The sequence below is a fragment of the Lissotriton vulgaris genome, chromosome 2_1 (assembly GCF_964263255.1).
Source record: "Lissotriton vulgaris chromosome 2_1, aLisVul1.2, whole genome shotgun sequence".
Taxonomy (NCBI): domain Eukaryota; kingdom Metazoa; phylum Chordata; class Amphibia; order Caudata; family Salamandridae; genus Lissotriton; species Lissotriton vulgaris.
Window position 1 is genome coordinate 755,641,501 of NC_141687.1, and position 20,053 is coordinate 755,661,553.

The 20,053-nt window shown below is 48.7% G+C and overlaps 1 protein-coding gene across 1 annotated transcript in view; it reads left to right on the forward strand.

Annotated features, from left to right (window-relative positions):
• The window catches only part of TSG101 (tumor susceptibility 101), a 282,391-nt gene that overhangs the window by 94,865 nt on the left and 167,473 nt on the right, over positions 1 to 20,053 (forward strand). The window contains exon 6 of the mRNA XM_086956058.1: positions 8,371 to 8,437. Within this exon, the coding sequence (XP_086812184.1) occupies positions 8,371 to 8,437 (67 nt within the window). The remainder of the gene's footprint in view (positions 1 to 8,370; positions 8,438 to 20,053) is intronic.

Consider the following 20,053-nt stretch of genomic DNA (forward strand, 5'->3'; position numbering starts at 1 on the left):
AGCATACATTAATATATTACTAAACGAAGCCGCAAATAAATGGTACTTAAAATTTGATTTTTGTGAACATTTCATTTTGAAAGCAAAGAATCCTCAATCTTGCTTTCAAGCTTCTGCAAATATTTGCATATACTCAGAGAGCATTCTGGAAGCATTATACATAGCCTCAATGCTAAACATTGAAAACGTGTATACTGGAACCACTGTCAGTAGTGCAGTCTGAGCTTATAACATTTACTTAGAGCGCTACCCTAATAACCAAGGCTTTGCATTGATGAACCATAAATGCAAGTTTGAACATTATTACCACATGGATACAAATATTACTTTAACTGTAGGCAACAGTATTGTAAACTAGCAGCAAAGGGGTTTGTGCTGCAGGAGTTTGGGCCTACTTGTCGTAAGGACAAAATACACATGAAAACTTGTTGCCCTTGACCCAAGCATTGTGTCCCGGGCGTCGGGCTATAGGAATTCCACATCGCTGACATAGACATGCACCAACTAAGCTGTATTTCTTGGCATTAGCCAAGGCCCTGGAAGGTCTGTCCATTAAGAAAATGGAGACAGCCTCAGATCCACTGCCTAAAGTCAGTGCGCATTATTCTGCCGCAGGCCCTCAAGAAAGTTAAGGGGGTCTGAAAGAAGCTAGCATTCCTAGCCATCTTTTTTTTAAGCCTCTAGAAAAGAAATGTCAGCCACTTGAAGACAGCTCTGCCTTTTTCTCTACGATTCCATGTCCGTGTCCATCTATTGTGCTAAAGGGCAAGATTTATTTATTCCTTATTTGCAAGTGCACAAAATGCCCCTGCTGTCATGGGAGTTTTAGTTGCACCAGGTGAACACTAATATCACTATGGCAAGCTGTACACTACAACTGTGATACAAGTTTGACTGTTACACCTTCTTGCTCCCAGAATTTACCAATAAGTATAGGTTTTGCTTATTGGATGCCTCTATCACTACTGCCACCGACCCAAATGCCTGTAAGCATGCCACCGTTCTCCCCTTTCTCAGGAAGCCCTCTGTAGATGAGACCATCCTACCCAACTACTGACATTTCTCACTGCTACACTACTTGTCTGAAGTCCTGGAGAAACTGATCATAATGCACCTAGCCACCCACCTCATCGAAAACCAGCTCCTCAACACTACTCATTTCAGGATTCAGGCCGAACCACAACACAGAAGTAGCCCTCATCGCCGCAACATACTGCATTCGTCTGATCATGGACAGAGGAGATACCACAGCCTTCATCCTCCTCTCTGCAGCGTTTGACCATCTCTCATCCTGCCCTCATCCAACCACTCCACAAAACTAGCATCCAGGGACCTTCCCTCCATTGGATAGGCTCCTTCCTGGCAGGTGCCCTCCTGCTTAGATGGCCGCAATCTCATCTGCAGAGTACCTCAAGGTTTATCACTCAGCCTAGCACTCATCAACACCACTCGCCAGCAACATTCACACCCTCTGAATCTCCGTCTTATCCTTTGCCGATGACATAGCTTATATACTCTCTCTCTCTGACAACACACAACCACTCAAACCACGTATACAAAGAACAAGATCTAGACATCATGCCTTCGCCTACCTCGCCCCGAATGCCTGGAATGGCCTGTCCCTTCACATCTAAACCTCCTTGTCAATTCTTGAATTCTACAAGAGCTGAAGCTCTTCAACTAGGCCTACACTCGGCTGGGCCCAGTGAGTTCCTGCATCAGGCCAGGATACCCTCCAAGTTATATTGCACTATGCAAATACACGCACCATAACACAACTGACAAGATCCACCAGCGGTACCAGACTGGTAGAAGCACTGTCAAAATGCTGAGTGCCAACCAAGTGATTCTGGCCCAAGCACTGTATCCTCTGCCTCTGGGAAAGGTCTCTCAGACATTCAAGACCTGAGCCACTTTTCGTTCCAAAACAACTGATTTTCTTGACTGGATATGCACAGCACTTTAATCCATGTACCCATCTTGCAGGAACACAGGATTACCTCTGTTTCATTGTGACAAACAAGCTCGATCAGTGGAGGTTTCCGTCCTTAATTCTGGCCGATTGGTCTTCCCTAAGGTCCTGGCCCAAGTAGCTACATTTATTTGGCTGCTGATAGTGCACTGATATCCTGGGCTGGATGATTGCCATATCAGTTTCATGAAGGAACCAGGTTTGTACTCACACTTAGGACCCTATTCAGTGCTGGATTCTCAGTGTTCTACCTACAATTCTCCTTGATACCATCAAAAGATATTTAGGTATTTATAACTAATACGGAATCTGGACTTTAAAATGCCTTCTCTCACACAGTGACCACTTCCTGAACGAAAATGCTGTGTGTCTTGACAGTTCCTCATAGAAAACAACTTGGACTATAAGCATTTAGGTGTGAAGAGGTTCTCCCCCACACGAAACTAAACATATACTCCCTGAAGCTGTTCATAGCCTAACAGTGGCAATTTGTTGATGGGTCTGTTATTTCAGCCGTACGAAGGGATGTCCCTTCTGTCTACAGCAGCCTCAAATATGATCACAACTGACTCAGAAAATGAATCTGGGCTGTCTGGGGAGATCGATCAGCGGCATTCCTCAAGAAGATACAATCGGTTTTTCTGGCCCAAAAGGCCTCCCTTACACGTTGGCTACACTCACTTTTCATAGATAATACCATTGCCATATTTTACCTTTTAATGCAAGTGTCCCCCTTTTTATTAACTGCCAGAACTCGAGCTGTGATAGGAAAGGGACCTGAATCGCAGGGGAACAACCTGATTTCCAGCTGGCGAGGAAAGTTCATGTGTACCTTTACGTCTATGGTATGTTAATATATCTTAATAAAGCGACTCGCACCCTGTAGGTGTATCTCGACAGTTTGCTAACAAAGGGCCCAGCAATGGACTAAACAACCAACACTTCATACGCTTTTTTTACTTTGCAAAGTGCGGACAAATGCAGATGTAGAATGAAAGTTAATTCTAGGCCGAAGGGGCGGAGAAGGAAAAGGTTGTTCTGCCAGATCTAGAAGTATGAATGCAGGGGACCTTCAGCAAGGCTTTGTCTCTAGATCTGAGATTTCTAGCAGGTTAACATTGACTCAGTTTCTTTTTTAGGTAAGTGGGACCCCTACCCATGAGAGACTTCTGGGTGAGACAGTCCATGCAAGGCTCTCAGCACGGGGCTGAGGGAAAGCCTGTGGGACAATTACAAACCAAGCATGCTGCAATATTCTGCACCACCTAAGGTTTGGATAATAGAGTTTCATTGGCAGCCACTACCAGGGCAATACCATATTGAAGCCGACTCATGCCTAAAACTTGAACCCGAGTTTTCCTAGCAGAGGTTGGCAGACAAGGGAATACTTTCCCCAAAACCTGCATGATGGCAAAACAGGCACCACAGATTGAGTAGAGATGGTCTTTTATAGATGGAGCCTGATCCAACCTGACACCGAGGTTTTTCATAGTTTTGCCTGGGGAAACAAGGAAGTTCAGGGGGACACCAGTCTGATGACCAGAGCTGCTAGGCTTTACCAAACAGCATGATCTACGTTTTGTCGATGTTCAGTTGGAAAGGGTTGCTGTCATCCAAATACCAATCCTTCTCATCCAATCTATAAAACCATGTTTTACCCCATCAAGGCCCTAGCCAAACCGGATGATTAACAGGAGTATCATCAGCGTATGCTATAACCTCGAAGCCACAAGATTTAACAATCTGGGCAAGGGTGGGACCACGTAGATGTTGAATAACGTAGGGCTCCCCGATGAACACTGGGAGACCCCCTTGTTAATAGGAATGGTGTGAGACTTGAAAGAGCCCAACACAATCCTCTATGCCCGTCTGTCAAGAAGCAAACTCGGCAAGGACAGCTTCTTGTGTGAGTCCTTTAGACCCATCTCGCTGCTAAACGTAGATGCTACACTCTTCACTGACAGTCTGGTGGCCCGTCTTGGCCCTCTTGTACCGGGACTGGTGGCCCCGGATCAGGCAGGTTTTGACCTAGAGACAATGCGCGGATAACAATAGACTGATCCTCCCCTCCTAGATCGGGCCAACCGCTCCAAAAAGGAGATCATGCTACTCTATAGATGCCGAAAAGGCCTTTGATCATGTTCACTGGCCTTATCTGGAAGAGATATTGGCCCATTTTGGTTTCAGAGAGCGGTTTCGATCATGGATCTTGAGCTACTATGGGGAACCGAAAGCATCTGTTAGAGTTAACTGTTGGAGTTCCGCACCTTTCCTTATAAGCTGGGGCACACCACGCGGATGTCCATTGTCACCGCTGTTATTCACGTTTTACATGGAACCACTAGCACAAAGAGCGAGAGATCACCTGGCCATCACGGGGTGCGCTTTGTTGGGGAGTAACATGTCATCAGCTTATATGTTGAAGGCGTTATAGTAGCATTACAAAATACTTGAGGCACCCTACCTGTCCTTTTAGAGGCGATGAGAGAGTTTGGAGAGGCTTCAGGCTTCCATACAAATCTTCATAAATCATAGGCCCTTAATATTTCTGCTTTGCTGAGACAGTGGCTTAGCAAGCCCAGAGTCACTCTCTACAGGGGTCGACTGGGTCCATTTCCTATCTGGGTATTCAGCTGGTGCCGACATTTAGGAAGGTTAATTATCATAATCTACTACAGCGAGTAAGGGCTGATCTAGCTCAATGGAAACCTTATCCTTTGTCTTTGCTGGACCATGTAGCATCTCTGAAATGACGGTTCTCCAGAGGATTCTTTTCCTCTTCCAGACTCTCCCATTACAACCCCCACCAAGGATGATATAATTTCTACAGGAGCTCATACAGTGCCTTGCCTGGGCCCATAGTCACCTTTGTATGAAACAGGAACTCAGATGGCATCCTGCCCAATCAGGGGGCCTGGCTATCCAGAGTTTGCTACATTGCTATTGTGTGGCCCAGCTTCACTATCTAGTCGAGTGGTCCATAGCAGAATCTGAGAAGCTTGGTTAATTATGGACTCCTCAGTGGCCGGGACCCCGCTGAGGAAGATTCAGTTTTTGCCATGGGTCCATAGACTGGCAGGCTTCTATCTATCTTCGATAACTGGCTCACTCCTGAGGGAATGGGACGGGCAGGTGACAAGTAGCAACCTCTCTTCATTTTCCTCCCACTTAACCCCTGTAGTTGGCAATCCTGACTTTACACTGGGACTTAATCTAGCGGATTCCGGCTCTCGCAGGGGGTGGGATGCCGTTCTATTGGGCATTTTTTCGATGGGGAGGGCCCCATTCCTTTTGATGGGCTCAGAGACGACTGTGCCATACCTGAGGGCGAGAGGCTGCGTTCTATCCAGATTCTGCATTGGGTTATGCAGCCCTCAGTTAGGGTAGGGGCCCAAAGACGCAGGACAAAGTTTGAGAAATGGTTTCTTACCAAACAAACGGATAAACGTCTCATCCTGGATTTGTATACAATGTTGTTGCCTAGTTTGCTTGTGTCAAAGTCTCTAGCACAGCTTCGCTGGGAGGAGAAGCTGGATAGATAGTTAACCCATAAGGAGTGGCAAGATATTACAGGGTGTGCCATTCAGCCCATAATACATCAAGCATTAAGATTGCCACCAAAATAGTTACATACTGGTACTTCACCCCAACTCCACAGAGGTAACACACCCCTCAGTGCCGAATGTTGGCCAGGATGTAGCACGCCGGGTACTCATACACACATTCTGTGGGATTGCCCCAAGTTGGTTCACTTCTGGGAAGAAATTCTGGCCGCCATTGACATGCAGTTTCAGACTCAACTTCCCCGCTTTCTGGCCTATATAATCCTGGTAAAAAGAACAGATGATGGGTGGAATGCTGAATTCATCAATCATTCTTCCCCAGTCACAGATCTGGGTTAAATCCATCAGGTTTTTTTTTGCACCCCATGCCATTCCAGTTTAGACCCAGCCATATGCAAATCAGACCGAACTGCCAGGCCAGGTCTTCCCTGGACCAGAAACAAGCATCCTGGGACCGATTTCAGGGTAACACCCCTCATCAGCCAGTCTAGCTTGAATCTGGCGGCGTTGTGCGCACTGGACCCACATCTGGGCTGATGAGGAGTGTTACCCCGAAACTGTCGTAGGATGCTTATTTATGGTCCAGGGAGGACCTGGCTTGGCAGTTCGGGCTGGACTGTTATCATGCGGAACAGGGTCAAGACTGATTTGCATTTGGCTGGGTCAGAACTGGGGTGGCGAAGTGAGCTGAAGATCAATGATGGATTCAACCCAGATCTATGACTGGGGGTAAGTATCTGAAAGGTTTCAACTCGCCGTCTGTCATCTCCTTGTGTTTGCTTTGTTCACCTTAAGTTGGCAGGGTATGTCCAGACATGTGTTCCTTGCTCACTTTGCCGCTGGATTCAAGCTAGCCTGGCTGATGAAGGGTGTTACCACGAAACTGGTCCCAGGATGTTTCTGGGCCAGGGAAGACCTGGCTTGGCAATTCGGGCTGGACTGTTCCCATGGGTCAAGTCAACAAGCCATAATAAGGCTTTTCCACAGATGCCTTTTACACACAGTTTGTAAATCAGTATTGTGTGAGAAACGTTATCAAAGGCTGCTTATGCGTCCAGAAGCATGAGCATGACAGGGGAACCAGCATCTAAGGATAGTCGAATGTTATCAGTAACTGCCACTAGCTTGGTCTCAGAGCTATGACAAGTTTTAAATCTGGATTCATAGCCTGATTCCTTGGATTCTGATTGTTGTGCAGAAATAGTTCGTCCAGGATGCATTGGTATTCTGTTGGCCCTAGCTTGGCCTCTCTGGTCTTTCAGAAAGTCTGCTGGCTTCTTTTTACAGGGTACAATGTGTTCTATTCCAGGAAAGGCTCCTTCTCTCCATAGAAGGATAGTATATCCCTCCCTGTTGCTTATCTTGGCACCTGGTTCTTGAGAAATTTGCCTTTCTTCAGAAAAGTTACATTCTACAGACCAACTTACTTATGCAGGCACTAATTTTAGCTGAGCTACCGCTAAAGTCATTATTGTCATATAGACTATGTGTGGCACTCAGACATGCAAGCTAGTGCAGCTTTAGTGATATCTTCAGGCACATACCCATCAAACAATTCTACAGATGTTACACTCTTGCGGTACAGTTCCAAAGGGCTGCACAATTTACCCAGATGTTTGTCTTCTTAAGCCTGAGATGCCTGGTGTGCCTTATCCTCCTTCATATCTAGTCACTGTACAGTGACATCTACCCATGGTGAGAATAACATAACCCGGACATTCGCTTGGTGATTAGTATCTTTGTAGCGATTAGTTTACTCCTAGTCTAGAGACTGTTTTCCATTAACAGCCCTCCAACCTCCTTCTATTGGCTAAAACTACTGGCTGGTTCATTTTTACCTAGGCAAAAACTGATTGAACTGTATATTACAAGAGATAAACTAAGGTCAGGCAGTAGCTGGATGGTCAACACGCATCCTTGTTTACCGAAGAAGAGCTCTGTGTTTCCACTTGCTGGGAGTGATGCAGACCCATTGTTACCTGTACAGAATCAGCCTTTACATGTTTCATCGTCACTAATTTTGTATTCACATGGTGAGCCCTTAACGTGTGGAAACCTTTACTGAGTGCATATTTCACTCCTTAGCTTTCACTTGCTTTCTGTTCACTTTTTTTCTTCATCTACTTCTCATTCATGGTGGGGACTGCTCTGAAAGTGGGAGCATGATGCCACCTTGGGATCTTGTGAAATGTTACAGTTTGCAGGGCTCAGTGTTTGCTTTGATTGAACAGGCAGGATGTTCAGTGTCTGTCCCAACTAAGCAATACAGTCACAGAAACCTAGCATCATAAGGGTGTGAAAAGTAGGGGTTAAAATGTTTCCATTAGTGACCATGTTTGCTGGTTGATTGTACAAGGTGTTCCTACCCCTAATGCCCTGGGAATACAAAATATCGTACTATCATGCATTTCCACACTACAAAGAGTAGTTCATATTGGTCACAGGACAGGAAAATGGGAACGTTCTGCCATGTTGAATGTTTCCCTTACGTGATTCAGATTTGTGACAGAGTGCATGTTTTCTCACTTAGCTGCATTTTAGGGTCTCCGGGGACAGGAATCCTTAGGGTAGAACTCAAGAGAATTCCCCTACCACCTCCCACCTTCTCTCCAATTTTCTAGAATGTCTACTTTTCTGAAGTGTTTGCTTTCCAGGCTACCTTTCTGCAGCACAGTTTGCAAGTGTAGCTATGTGTCGAGTTTCCTATGATGTTCACTGTGTATTCTAAAAAGATATTTTATTAGTGCAATATTTGTCTGATTTAATTGTTTATGTAAAATTTGGAAAATGTGCTGAGAAAATATTTTATTTAAAGCATTTATATTTGTTTGTCAGCTTCTTATATGCCCGGTATGCCTGCTGGAATCCCTCCTTACCCGACAAGCCATGTGGCCAATCCAAGGTACTGTGAAGATCTGTACTTTATCAGTCATGTCATTGCTCAAACAACATTTAGATGATCAACAATGCCTTGTTATGCCCTCTGTCAAGCATTATTAAATGTATCCTTCTCATTTTTTTTTTTTTTAATATCTTTTATTGAATTCACAGGAGGAATGAAAACGTGAATGTTACATCATACATATTTCCACATCTCAGAGATGTCTGCCGTGTTCGCGGGACATATCACACAATACAGTATTTCACCACTTCATATATCATAACAAAGATTCATCACAAATGTTCCAGCCGTGTTGGCTCGGCGAAGGAGATGACATCACAAGATAAACAATGAAGGAAAAAAGGAAAAGAAAAGGGGGGTTATGGTCATCTAACTTGGAAAAGTGGTGCGTGTGTCGAGTTGGGGGTGTATCGATGCATTGGGGGCTCGTGGGTGCCATTGCATAGTGACTATGGGCGTCTGTCCAGCGTTGGGGAGGGCAATGGGTCGGCGGCGGGAGGCGCTCGGCGTGTGGAGAGCGTTGGGTGGGGTATCACCATTGCGGTCAGAGTGGGGTGCTGTCGATAGGTGCACCGATGGCATTGTCTGGGTGTTCGTGTATTTCCCTGTCGGGGGTACCAGGGTTGTGGCTCATACCCTCTGCTCCGTTCAGCGCCTCCTGGTCTCTCCTAGAGGGGGAGTCGTTTGAGGGGTTACTTACTATTTGGCATTCTTTATGAAAGGAGCTTAGCGTCTCATCCCATAATGTCGCGATTGGGACCTGTCTCAGTCCTGCCGTTTCCTCATTATGGAGGGTGATGCTTTCTGCTCTCGCCCAGTTGTCTAGGGAGGTGCGCCAGTGTTCCGTCAGGAGTGGGGCGGCTCGCTTCCAATGTTTTGTGATCAGCCTTTTGGCCGTGAGGAGGCCAAGGTCCCAGAAACGAGAGGGTACTTTATTATGTTTGGTCCGCTTGTATAAGCCTAGTAGGCATGCCTCCCATGTGTGTGGTATCGGCATGGCCGTGCATCGTTCTAGTATCGGTAGCACTGATCGCCAGTATGTCTGAATCTGTGGGCATTGCCCCAGCATATGTAGCAAGTCTGCTCCCTCCAGTGCACATCTCGGGCAGCTAGCTGCGGCGCCCGGGAAGTACTGGTTAATTTTGTCAGGTGAGAGGTACGCCCGATGCAGTATATAAAACTGGATCAGTTTGAAGCGCGCGTTGCGGGGGATGTTCTTGGGGCCTGTTAGTACCATTGTCCACTCCTTATCCGTCCAGTCCTTTCCCCTGTCAACTGCCCATTTATCACGTAATGGTTGTAAAGTGTGCTGCGTGTGCGACAATAGTGCTTGAGTCAGCCAATGCACCACATGTGTACCGTTCCCCATGACATGTAGGCTCTGTATCAATTGATGTGTAGGTAGTTCCTCAGTGATGTTTCCCCACCGTTGTGTGTATGCCATAACTATGGAGGCGTGTTGTAAGAACTGTCCCGCTGGCAGACCCGTGTCACTAGCCAGTGTCGCGAAAGGTATCAGAGTTCCATCGGCGTAAAAGTCCGTCATGGTGTCCACTCCTGTGCGTGTCCAGTGTTCCAGTGCCGCTTCCGTGACAACGGATGTGGTCTTGGGGGTGCCTAGGAGCGGGAGTGCTGGGGCATATGGTTTGGTGTGTTTTGTGAGTCTTAAGCTCCTGGCGTAGCATTTTACGGCCACATCTACATGCAGTTGTGATGTTTTCCTCGTGTGTGCCAGGGGGTGGAATAAGGAATGTATCTGTGTGTAGGACAGCACACCTGTTGCCGTGGCCGTGTCCTCTAGGTTTTTTCCAGCGAGCCAGGCAGCTACCCACTGCAGTTGTGCAGCCAGATAGTAAAGATCTAGGTTCGGCACTGCGAGGCCACCGTCACTGGCTGGGGTATACAGTTTTTGCAGAGCCACTCTGGGTCTCCCAGCGTTCCATATCAGGTCCCTGACCATGGTTGCTAGTTCTTTGAAAGTGCGGACCTGGACGTATACCGGGATGTTAGCGAAGTAATATAGGAGTCTGGGCAGAACGATCATTTTCGTCAACGTCACTCTGCTCGGCACATTGAGTGGTAGAGTCTTCCAAAAGGCAATCTGGGATCTTATGGACGTTATGGCGCGTGTTAGGTTGCCGTCCAGGATATCCGGGGGTGTTCTGTATATATATATTCCCAGATATTTGAATGTGGTGTGATGCCACGGCAATTGTTCACCATTGATTCTAATTTCAGGATCTGGGGTGTCGGGAGTGAATGGATACGCCCCTGATTTAGCCCAGTTTACTTTAAGGCCTGACATGGTCTCGAAGGACCGGAAGATTTCCGATAGTTCCGGTGGTATTTGGGTGAGGTCTCTGACGTACAAGAGTAGGTTGTCCGCATATAGCGAGACTATGTGTATGCCGTCTGCCAGCGGGATACCCCAGTGCGTGCCCTTGTTGCGCAATACCTCAGCGAGGGGTTCTATTGCCAGTGAAAAGAACACCGGGGACAGCGGGCAGCCTTGTCTGGTGCCGCGTCGTACCCTAATGGCGTTGGACATCAGCTTGCCCGTGCGGACTCGCACCACGGGGTGTCTGTACAGCAATCCGGCCAGTTCAATATAGTCGTCCCCTAGCTCGAATTTGCGTAATACTGACAACAAATAGGGCCATTCGACCGAATCGAACGCCTTCTCTAGGTCCAGAACTAGGCAGCCTGGTCTTGGCCATTCCTGTACTGCGTATTTCTGCACTCGGAACAGCCTCTGTATGTTTTGGGAGGTGCATCTAGTGGGCACAAATCCGTTCTGGTCACTGTGTATCAAGGCGGGTACCAGGGCTGCCAGGCGTCGGGCTAGGGTCGACGCCAGAATCTTATAATCTGTGTTCAGCAGCGCTAGCGGTCTATACGACCCAAGGAGTGTGCCATCTCGACCCGGTTTTAGAAGAGACACCAGTGTCGCCTCATTCATCGACTGGGGCAAAGCCGAGTCTTCTAGTGCTGCTGTGTACACCTTGAGGAGCTCCGGGATCAGGATATCGGAGCAGGCTTTATAATATTCCGCTGGCAGCCCATCTGGGCCGGGGGCTTTGCCATTCGAGAGGGTGAAGATGGCTTCACGTAGCTCGTCTGCTACTATCAGCGACCCTAGGTCGTCCCGTTGGTCATCCGTTAGGGCAGGTAGTGCGATGTCGTCTAGATACGCATTAATGGTTGGTTGTGTTGTCAGCAGACAGGACTCATATAGCGCACTATAGTGTGCCACAAAGGCCTCGTGGATTTTCGCCTTGGTGTATACCACTGGGCCAGCAACTGGATGTATCGCCGTTACCGGTGATGTGCGCTCCTCGCGTTGTATCAGGCAAACTAACAACTTACCAGGTTTGTCCCCAGTGTGATGTGTGCGGGCTGAGTGGGCCGTGTAGTTAACCTGTTTCAACCTATCAATCAGCCTGTCATGTACCGCCCGCGCTTCTAATAAGCTAGTGTTCGCGCCTGTAGCTGCTGCCTATTCCGCTTGCATCAAGTCCGACTCTAAGCGTCTAAGATCTGCTTCTAATTGTCGTCGGGAATGGGCTTGGGTGCCTAGATATTGTCCCCTGAGGACCACTTTAAATGCGTCCCATTCAATCTGCGGTGTCGATGCCGTGCCAGTGTTGTCCTCGAAATATTGTGCCGTTTGTGTGCATATGGAACTTCGAAATGGGCCGTCTAGTAGTAGGTCAGGCTGTAACCTCCAGGTGGGTATCGGGGGCCGTGGTTTCTCCCATGTCAGATCCAGTAGATGTGGGTTGTGATCAGAGTGTGTGCGGCCCATGTAGCAGGTGTCCGTGACATATGGTAGGATCTCACTGGTTACCATGTACCTATCAAGGCGCACATGTAGGGCGTGAGCCCCCAAATAATACGAGTAGACTCTGATGTGTGGGTTACGATTGCGCCACGCATCATGTAGATCCCATTGTGTGGACCATGCCTGAAGTGTGTTCGCAGTATTTTGTGCCTGTGAGTTGGGTGGTGGAGGGTGGGAACGGTCCAGGGCTAAATCTAATGAGCTGTTCTAGTCCTCACCGAGCACCCAAGGGATACCATGCCAGGGGGCCAATGTGTGCGACAGTTGAGCAAGGAAATCAGTCAGCCCTGCGTTGGGCGCGTACACTGAGGCCAGTACCAGTGGGTTCCCATCCAACCTGCCGTGGACTACCACGTACCTCCCCCCGGGGTCTATGTGCACGTCTAATGTTGTCCACGGAGTGCCCGGCCTGACCCACACCAGTGTCCCCTTAGCATAAGACGAGAAACCCGTAGCATGTAATTGTCCACGGCATCTGCGACGTAGTGTGGGAATTTCCGTGGCGCTAAGGTGTGTCTCTTGTAGGAGGGCGATTTGTATGTGGTGGCGTTTGAGGTACGAGTAGATCTGGTAACGGTGGGATGGTGTATGTATACCCCTCACATTCCACGTACATATCTTAATGGCAGACATTGCATTTTTTTAAACAGTTCCCCCCTCCCAGACCTCCCAACCCCTCCCTGTGCACCCCATGACCTCCATCGAGCAAACGTTCCCTGCAATCGAGTAGACACTTATGTTGGCACACCACTTCACTGAGACCAGAGGAGGGGAAAGAAACATGGCTAATGGAACAATGATAAACAAAGGAGTGACTGTGATACCAAAAAATAAAAATGTGATAAATTGAAAGTTTCCTAGAGCTAAACTCTGCTGTGCGCCGCACGCGTGATCAATGCTCACACGCGCGTGGCGTGCACAGCGGGGCAGTCTTGAAATCCCTGGTTATCCCCAAAAGACTATCCTCAGCTAGGGACGAGTCTAGGGGCTTGTTGGTCACCCAGCTATGGGTGGGAAGGGGGAAATCCCTACTTTTTTGAAGGACCCTCACTCACCACTAGACATGCTTCATCATCGGGTCCCCGCTGGGGTGACCGAGTGTCTCCCCAGCGTGCTACGACGCCTGGTTACAGCGGAGCAGGATGTGGTGAGTGTAACAGTGCCAAATTAGGAAGTGACTAAATGTGATTGTGCAAAGTGTCAAAAAATTAAAAAATGCAAGGGTTGTACCTTTAGAATTTTTTTTTTTTAATAATGGCCACCCCGCATTGATTAAAAACAAAGTGAGCGGACTCCCCAGGTTCTTAATTACGGAACCGGAATCCTAAATCAGAGACATAGGTTGGTCGACATGTTTCAGCTGTTTGTAGCGTGTCGCTCAGCTTTCTTCAGGACCTAAATAAAAGTCCTCCGGTGGTGTGCGCGCACTAAGGCGCACCCTCCCGGGAGGCTCTAAGTGTGAAAAAATATATATACAGTGAAAATAAGACGGAAAGTGTCCGTCAACACCACACTACTCAATTGGTAGGGATGTATGGAAAAAACGTCAAAAGGGACATGGTTGCGCCCCTTCGGGAATGGCAGCGTGGGATGTCTTCACGCGGCGTTAATTTTCGCGCACGCGGCTCCCCTCTGGATACCTACACGGTCAGCGTCTGTCTCCCGGAAGTATTTGGGGATAACCAGGGATTTCAAGACTGCCCCGCTGTGCACGCCACGCGCGTGTGAGCATTGATCACGCGTGCGGCACACAGCGGAGTTTAGCTCTAGGAAACTTTCAATTTATCACATTTTTATTTTTTGGTATCACAGTCACTCCTTTGTTGTTTATTATATACTAAACCGGGGTACAGGAGTGTATATGCCCTACCTCTCTTGTTGTTATTTAATAATGGAACAATGAGCCATTGAACATTATGAACATTCAAAATACCAAAAGGTCGGATGCGAAACGTGCTCCCGTCCATACTCTCTAGGAGAGCAACAAAGTTTAAGTCTAAGGGGTGGTTGTGCTGTGCGCACTATAACAGTGGTTTCGAGTCAGTAAAGTCGTTATATGAAGGCCCACTGCCTTCCCGGGAGGAATGGTCCAGTCTAAACCGCCCTTGCATACAGGGAACCCCATTTGTACATGCATTAAACACTATACTTTGCGTGTCCCAATCGGTCTGCTGCCAGGCGAAGCGTCTCTGTATCTGCACCCCGGCCAAGTACGGGCACCCAGTGTCGATTCTTGGTCTCTTGCCCACTGGGGAGGCTCCTGGTGAGTGTTTGCCTCATGCTTGACTCTCAGGGTCAAGGGTGCTGTTCGCTGCTGTGTGTGTTCCCTGCCGTCGCAGCGTCGCGGTCTTGTTGGTGTGTTTCGTCCGGTCCGCTGCGGTAGTTCTTGGCAAATGTCTCTAAAGATTGCTGATCCCACTGTGCAGTTAGCTGATGTATTCCGCCGTTTGAGGAGTGACATCCGGCCGTTCTTCTGATGCTTGGGAGTCCGGTATGCCATAAATGGCTTCGTCGTCGCTGGGGAGTTCCTGCGCGCTGCTGCACGCCACGTCGCTCTGCGCAGGGGATCTGCTGAGTTCCATCACTAGGCGGAGGGCATCTTGTTTCTCCTGCCTCGCGGTGTCCGCTGGGGGCGGGGGGGGGGGAGTTCTTGCCGCTCCTTGTGCACCGGTCTGTGACCTCTGGCGGGGTCTACGCCTTCTTCTGTTGCCTCCGTATTGCAGCCAGGGCGCAGGTCCTGCAGTCGCTCTGGGGTCCGTATCTACACAGCTGTCCAGCCATGATTCCACATCTGTGGGGTCAGTGAAGAAGTGAGTTCGCTCCCCAGCCACAACTCTCAATTTCGCAGGAAACAGCAAAGAGTATTGCAGGCCTAACTGCCTCAGGCGTTTTTTCACCGCCAGGAAGGAGTGTCTTTGCCGCTGCACCTGTACAGTGTAGTCCGGAAAGAACATCACTGACGCATTTTCAATCTGGATCTCTTGGAGTGTGCGTGTTTCGCGTAGGATGGAGTCCCTGTCTCGATAGTTCAATATGCAGAGCAGCATGGGCCTTGGGTTGGAGCCCGTTGTTAGATATTTGGTGGGGACTCTGTGAGCACGTTCTATTACGAAGTGCGGGGAGAGCGATCCCTCTGGTAGTATGTCCTTCAGCCACCGTTCCATATGCTCCTCTGGGGTCCTCCCTTCCCATTTCTCCGGGACTCCGACCAATCGCACGTTTTTCCTGCGTGCCCTACCTTCCGCATCTTCGGCTCTGTCCTCCAGGAATTCCACCTTGTTCAGTAAATCCTGTATTTGCTTGTGCGACTGGTCGGCTTGAGGTTGAAGCGCCTGTACATTGCTTTCCAGAGTTGTGGTGCGTTCCGCCAGTTTTTTATGGTCCGCCCTCAGGTGTGTCAGGTCTATGACCTCACTATCAATTTTCGTGGCCAGGGAGTTGCGGGTCAGTTGTATGGATTCTTCTAATCTCTCCATTACTGCCAGCATGGTGTCTAGCTTCGCCGCTGTTTGGTCTGGGTCGTTGCTCTTCCCGGGCTTGTCCATCTTGCCCTTTGAGTTTGCGCCGCCGGTCCCGGTTCGTGTTCTAGGTCCGTTAGACATCTGTACCGCGGCGCCGCCTCCGCTTCAGCAGCGCGATCCACCCCCAGAGGGCCAGCTAGTGCGTGTGTTCGTCGTGCGGCGGGGTACTGGACTGTCTCTCGGCGCTCGTGGCCTGTAGGTGGGCAGGCGCCTGTGCCCGTGCCCTCGTGCCGGCGGCTCGCGGCGCCTGGCGTCAGCTAGGCCGTAGCGTCCTCGCCTGCATGTGGCGTGGAGTCGGTGTGCGTTCCCCTGTGGTGTTTCGGGTATGCGGAGGGTCTTGCGGGCCTTTGCGCCGCCTACGTGGTTCAGTTAGCGTTGTGGGCGCTGTGTTTCCCCAGCCGCGGGCGCCTGTGTGTTCTTACCGCTCTTCGCCGATGGGCGGGTGGCCTGTCTCCCGGTGGACGTGCCCTAGATTGCCCAGCAGTTGCGCCGTCGGGTCTGGCCGTCTCCGCCGTCCAGTTCTGCCCTGCTCGCTCCTCGTGGCCGTGCAGCGCCATTTCCGCAAGTCGCCTGGTTTAGGGGCAAGGTCTCGGGCACCTCTCGATAGGTAGCAGCAGGCCTCCGCGCCCGGTGGATCAGCTCCTCCCTTCCCTCCTCCGGCCTGTGGCGGTCTGGTCAGCTTTGCCCAGCTACACGCCGCCACTCATCTGGTCAGGCGTCGAGGCAGGCAGCACTCAGTGAGCGGGACCTCCGGTTGGGTCAGGCCGAATCCCGGGCGTTGTCTCCGTACCACAGCGCTGTGCGTCCGCTTTGCATGTAGGCCGCAGTTACGGGCCTTTCGCGCCCGCCGAAGCCTCGGTCTGTCCTGAGCGCCCTCCGAGGTCGGAGGCGACGCGTGCCGCTTCGGCGCCTCGGAATCCTCGGTGCGGCTTGGGTGCACCGATCTTCTCCAAAGTTGGCGGGGTGCTCAAGGGCTGTGTCCCACAGCAGCGCCGGCGGTTTTCGGCCGGCTGAAATCAGCAATTCCCCGGATAAGTGCGCCGGGAAGGGGAGCTCAGAGCGGAGCTCTACCCCAAGGCGGCCATTCCCGTTGCGTGCTTAGCCACGCCCCCCTTAAATGTATCCTTCTCATAGCGTGTTTTCCTTTCAAATGCTGCAGTCATTGGATTTTCACATATCCAGTGCTTGGAAATTTCGATCCCAAATCAAGAATTTGCGTGCAGACCATTTTTGCCTTTATAAACCTGGGATAAATTGACCTTTTCTTCTGATTCTGAGAAATGTATACTGAGCAGATGTTTGCTTCCTTATACTTGTAACCTCCTAATACTACTCCTAGGTCCAAAACTATCTGTTCTGGGAGTAATACAGATGTAGGAACACTGGTGAAAGTGCGGCATTCCGTTTCAGACTAAAGTTCACACTGTTTACAGATACCCCCATGGTAGATATCTAACAACTGTCATTCTGGGTTAGATGTCCCCCTAGTCCTAGTAACTTACCAAGGTACAAGAAAGGTACTCCGTTATTTGACAGTTTGTGTAAATAATGTCAAGCTTCAGTACATATACCATACATATAGCTAGCCGGATAAGTGGTGTTACCATGAACTCAATGCCAGGATGCTGGTTTCCTTTCCAAGGAAGACCTGGCTTGGCAGTTCAGGCTGGACTGTTCCCATGAGGAACATGGTCAAGACTGATTTGTATATGGTTGGGTATGAATTGAGGTGGTGAAGTGAGCTACAGAACGATGATGGATTCAACCTAGATCTGTGACTGGGGGTGAGTGTCTGAAAAGTTTCAGTTCTCCGTCCATCATCTTCTTGTGTTTGCTTTGTTCGCCCTAAGTTGGCTGGGTATGCCCAGACATGGGTCCCTTGCTCACTTTGCCACTGGATTCAAACTAGCCTGGCTGATGAGGGGTGTTACCCCGAAATTGGACTCTAGATGCTTGTTTCCGGTCCAGGGAAAACCTGGCTGGGCAGTTCGGGATGGACTACTCCCATGAGGCACAGAGTCAAGACTGATTTGCTTATGGCTGGGTCTGAACAGGGGTGGCGAAGTGAGATAAAGAACGATGATGGATTCAACCCAGATCTGTGACTAGGGGTGAGTGTCTGAAAAGTTTCAGTTCTCCGTCCATCATCTCCTTGTGTTTGTTTTTTTTCACCCTAAGTTGCCAGGATATGCCCAGATGTGGGGTGGCGAAGTGTGCTAAAGAACGATGTTGGATTCAACCCAGATCTGTGACTGGGGCAGACTTTTTCCTGGTTTTGCAAGCCTAATAAAAGGCCTGAATTGTCACTGCAAACGTGAACATATGTGCCTCTTTTGTGGAGTGCATATTTCTGTAAGCAGCTTTCAACACCACAACAGCAGAATATATTCTGTTGTAAACCAACACAGCTCATTTTATAGCAAGGTGCTCTCTGTATCGAGCTTGGATCACCCTAGCAGCATTTCTACATTTTATGTATCTACACTGCTGCTGCCACTTCCTTACGTGGACCTATAATGAGATGTTACAGGTTGTCACATGTAAGAAGTGTTGCTTTTCTCGCCTCATTCGCCGGAGTGATTGAAGTAGGCAGGCGGCTCTGGCTTTCTTTGCTCTGAAAGCAGTGTGCAGACCTATAAATGCATGAGTTTACTGAACTGTTCCTCTTTCTTACTTCCCTTGCAGGTACACTTTACAGTACAGCTGGAGTGTAATTAAGAGCCCCTTTTTAAGTCGAACATGCGAAACCATGCGCTAGCGCATGTGCTCTTGCTTGTGAGACTCTTGTATCTGAAAATGGGTTTGTAACCCACCTTAGGCTTATCATTCGTTGGCATCACTGTCACTCTTTTTTGCTGTCTTCTCCATAGCTCTTTTTTAAAAATCGTATTTAACTTATCCCCTTCAACTCTAGTTTTTTTCTCAGTCCTCATCCGTTTCTTCTCCCCCCTCCCACCGCCCAGTGTCTGTGCCTTTGCATGACGCTGCTGCCAGAATGTTTTTTAATTGCTTGCATGCCACAATCCAATGCTTTCTTCCCCCATAATTTTGCATTCTTTGATCCACTTCCAATCTCTTGCTCTCTCCATTTGTTCCCTAACATTATCACTCTCATTCTTTCTCTCCTTCCTCCGTTACTCCTCTCTTGCTTTCTTCCTGCTTTCCACTGTTCCATTTCCCTCTCTTGTACTTTTTCTTCCCCCTTGTCTCACCCTCCCACTCGCTCCTCGTGTGTACAATCTAAACCTAAAAAGCAATATGAAGCTGCGTTAGAGCACTTTTTGAAATCATCCCATTATCCACCCTCCTCCCCCCACACACACGCGCGATTACTAAAACCAAAAGCTTGCCCATGGGCAAGACCTATTGGTTCTCTCAATGCTTGTTTCTCTTAGCAGTTTTTTCTTTGAGGCCCTTAGCATTCGCAGCTACAGAGGCCTTGCAACCAAGCGCAGAAGGCTCTTGGCTGCCATACACTTACTCACATATTAACCTGTCCAACCTGGATCAGTAGAGCCAGTGCCAAATTTGTAATTTCAGAAATGGTAGCTGTAAGTCAAAAAAGAGGGAACAAAAGGACCTAGGTTCTGTATTGGGTATGGTCATTTCTGCCTTAGATTTGAAGTGGTAAAGCTTTTTTCTCATTAGATTGGGATATTTGAGTTACTAACCTGTGATTCTAAAAAAAAACAAAAAAACATGTTGCAAGATTTTTTATTAAACAGATCACCACCAATGGATCATGGTTACTTTCACTCTCAATAATCATCAAATCAGCAAATGTCTCCCACTTTGCTATCCCATGCAAAATATAATGGAGTCAACTCCTACATTTGTTCTTTTGGAACATGAATTTGACCAAATGGTCAAACAATTGTTGGAACGTCGTACCTGCAGAGACCCGCTTGCTCAGACACACACATGCTGCCTTTTGTAAGAAATTAGGTTGTCGCAGAAACTTTCTTATTCTTCACATCAGAGAATGCTTCCATCAGTACATCTTAGCTATCGTTTATCCTTCTTGAAAAATGGCACTGATACTGAGGGGCATATATTATCGTACACTACTATATAACAGGTTTGGATCTGATCATCATTAATACATATGCCCCTAACGTCGATCAGCCTGGTCTTCATGGCAAAATGCTGGAAGTGTTCAAGGGATTTTCTGAAGTCTTGTTGTTATGGACTGGTGAGTTTGACGCCACATTGCTAGGGATGACTATACAGCCCACGCAGATATAGTTTTTCAGG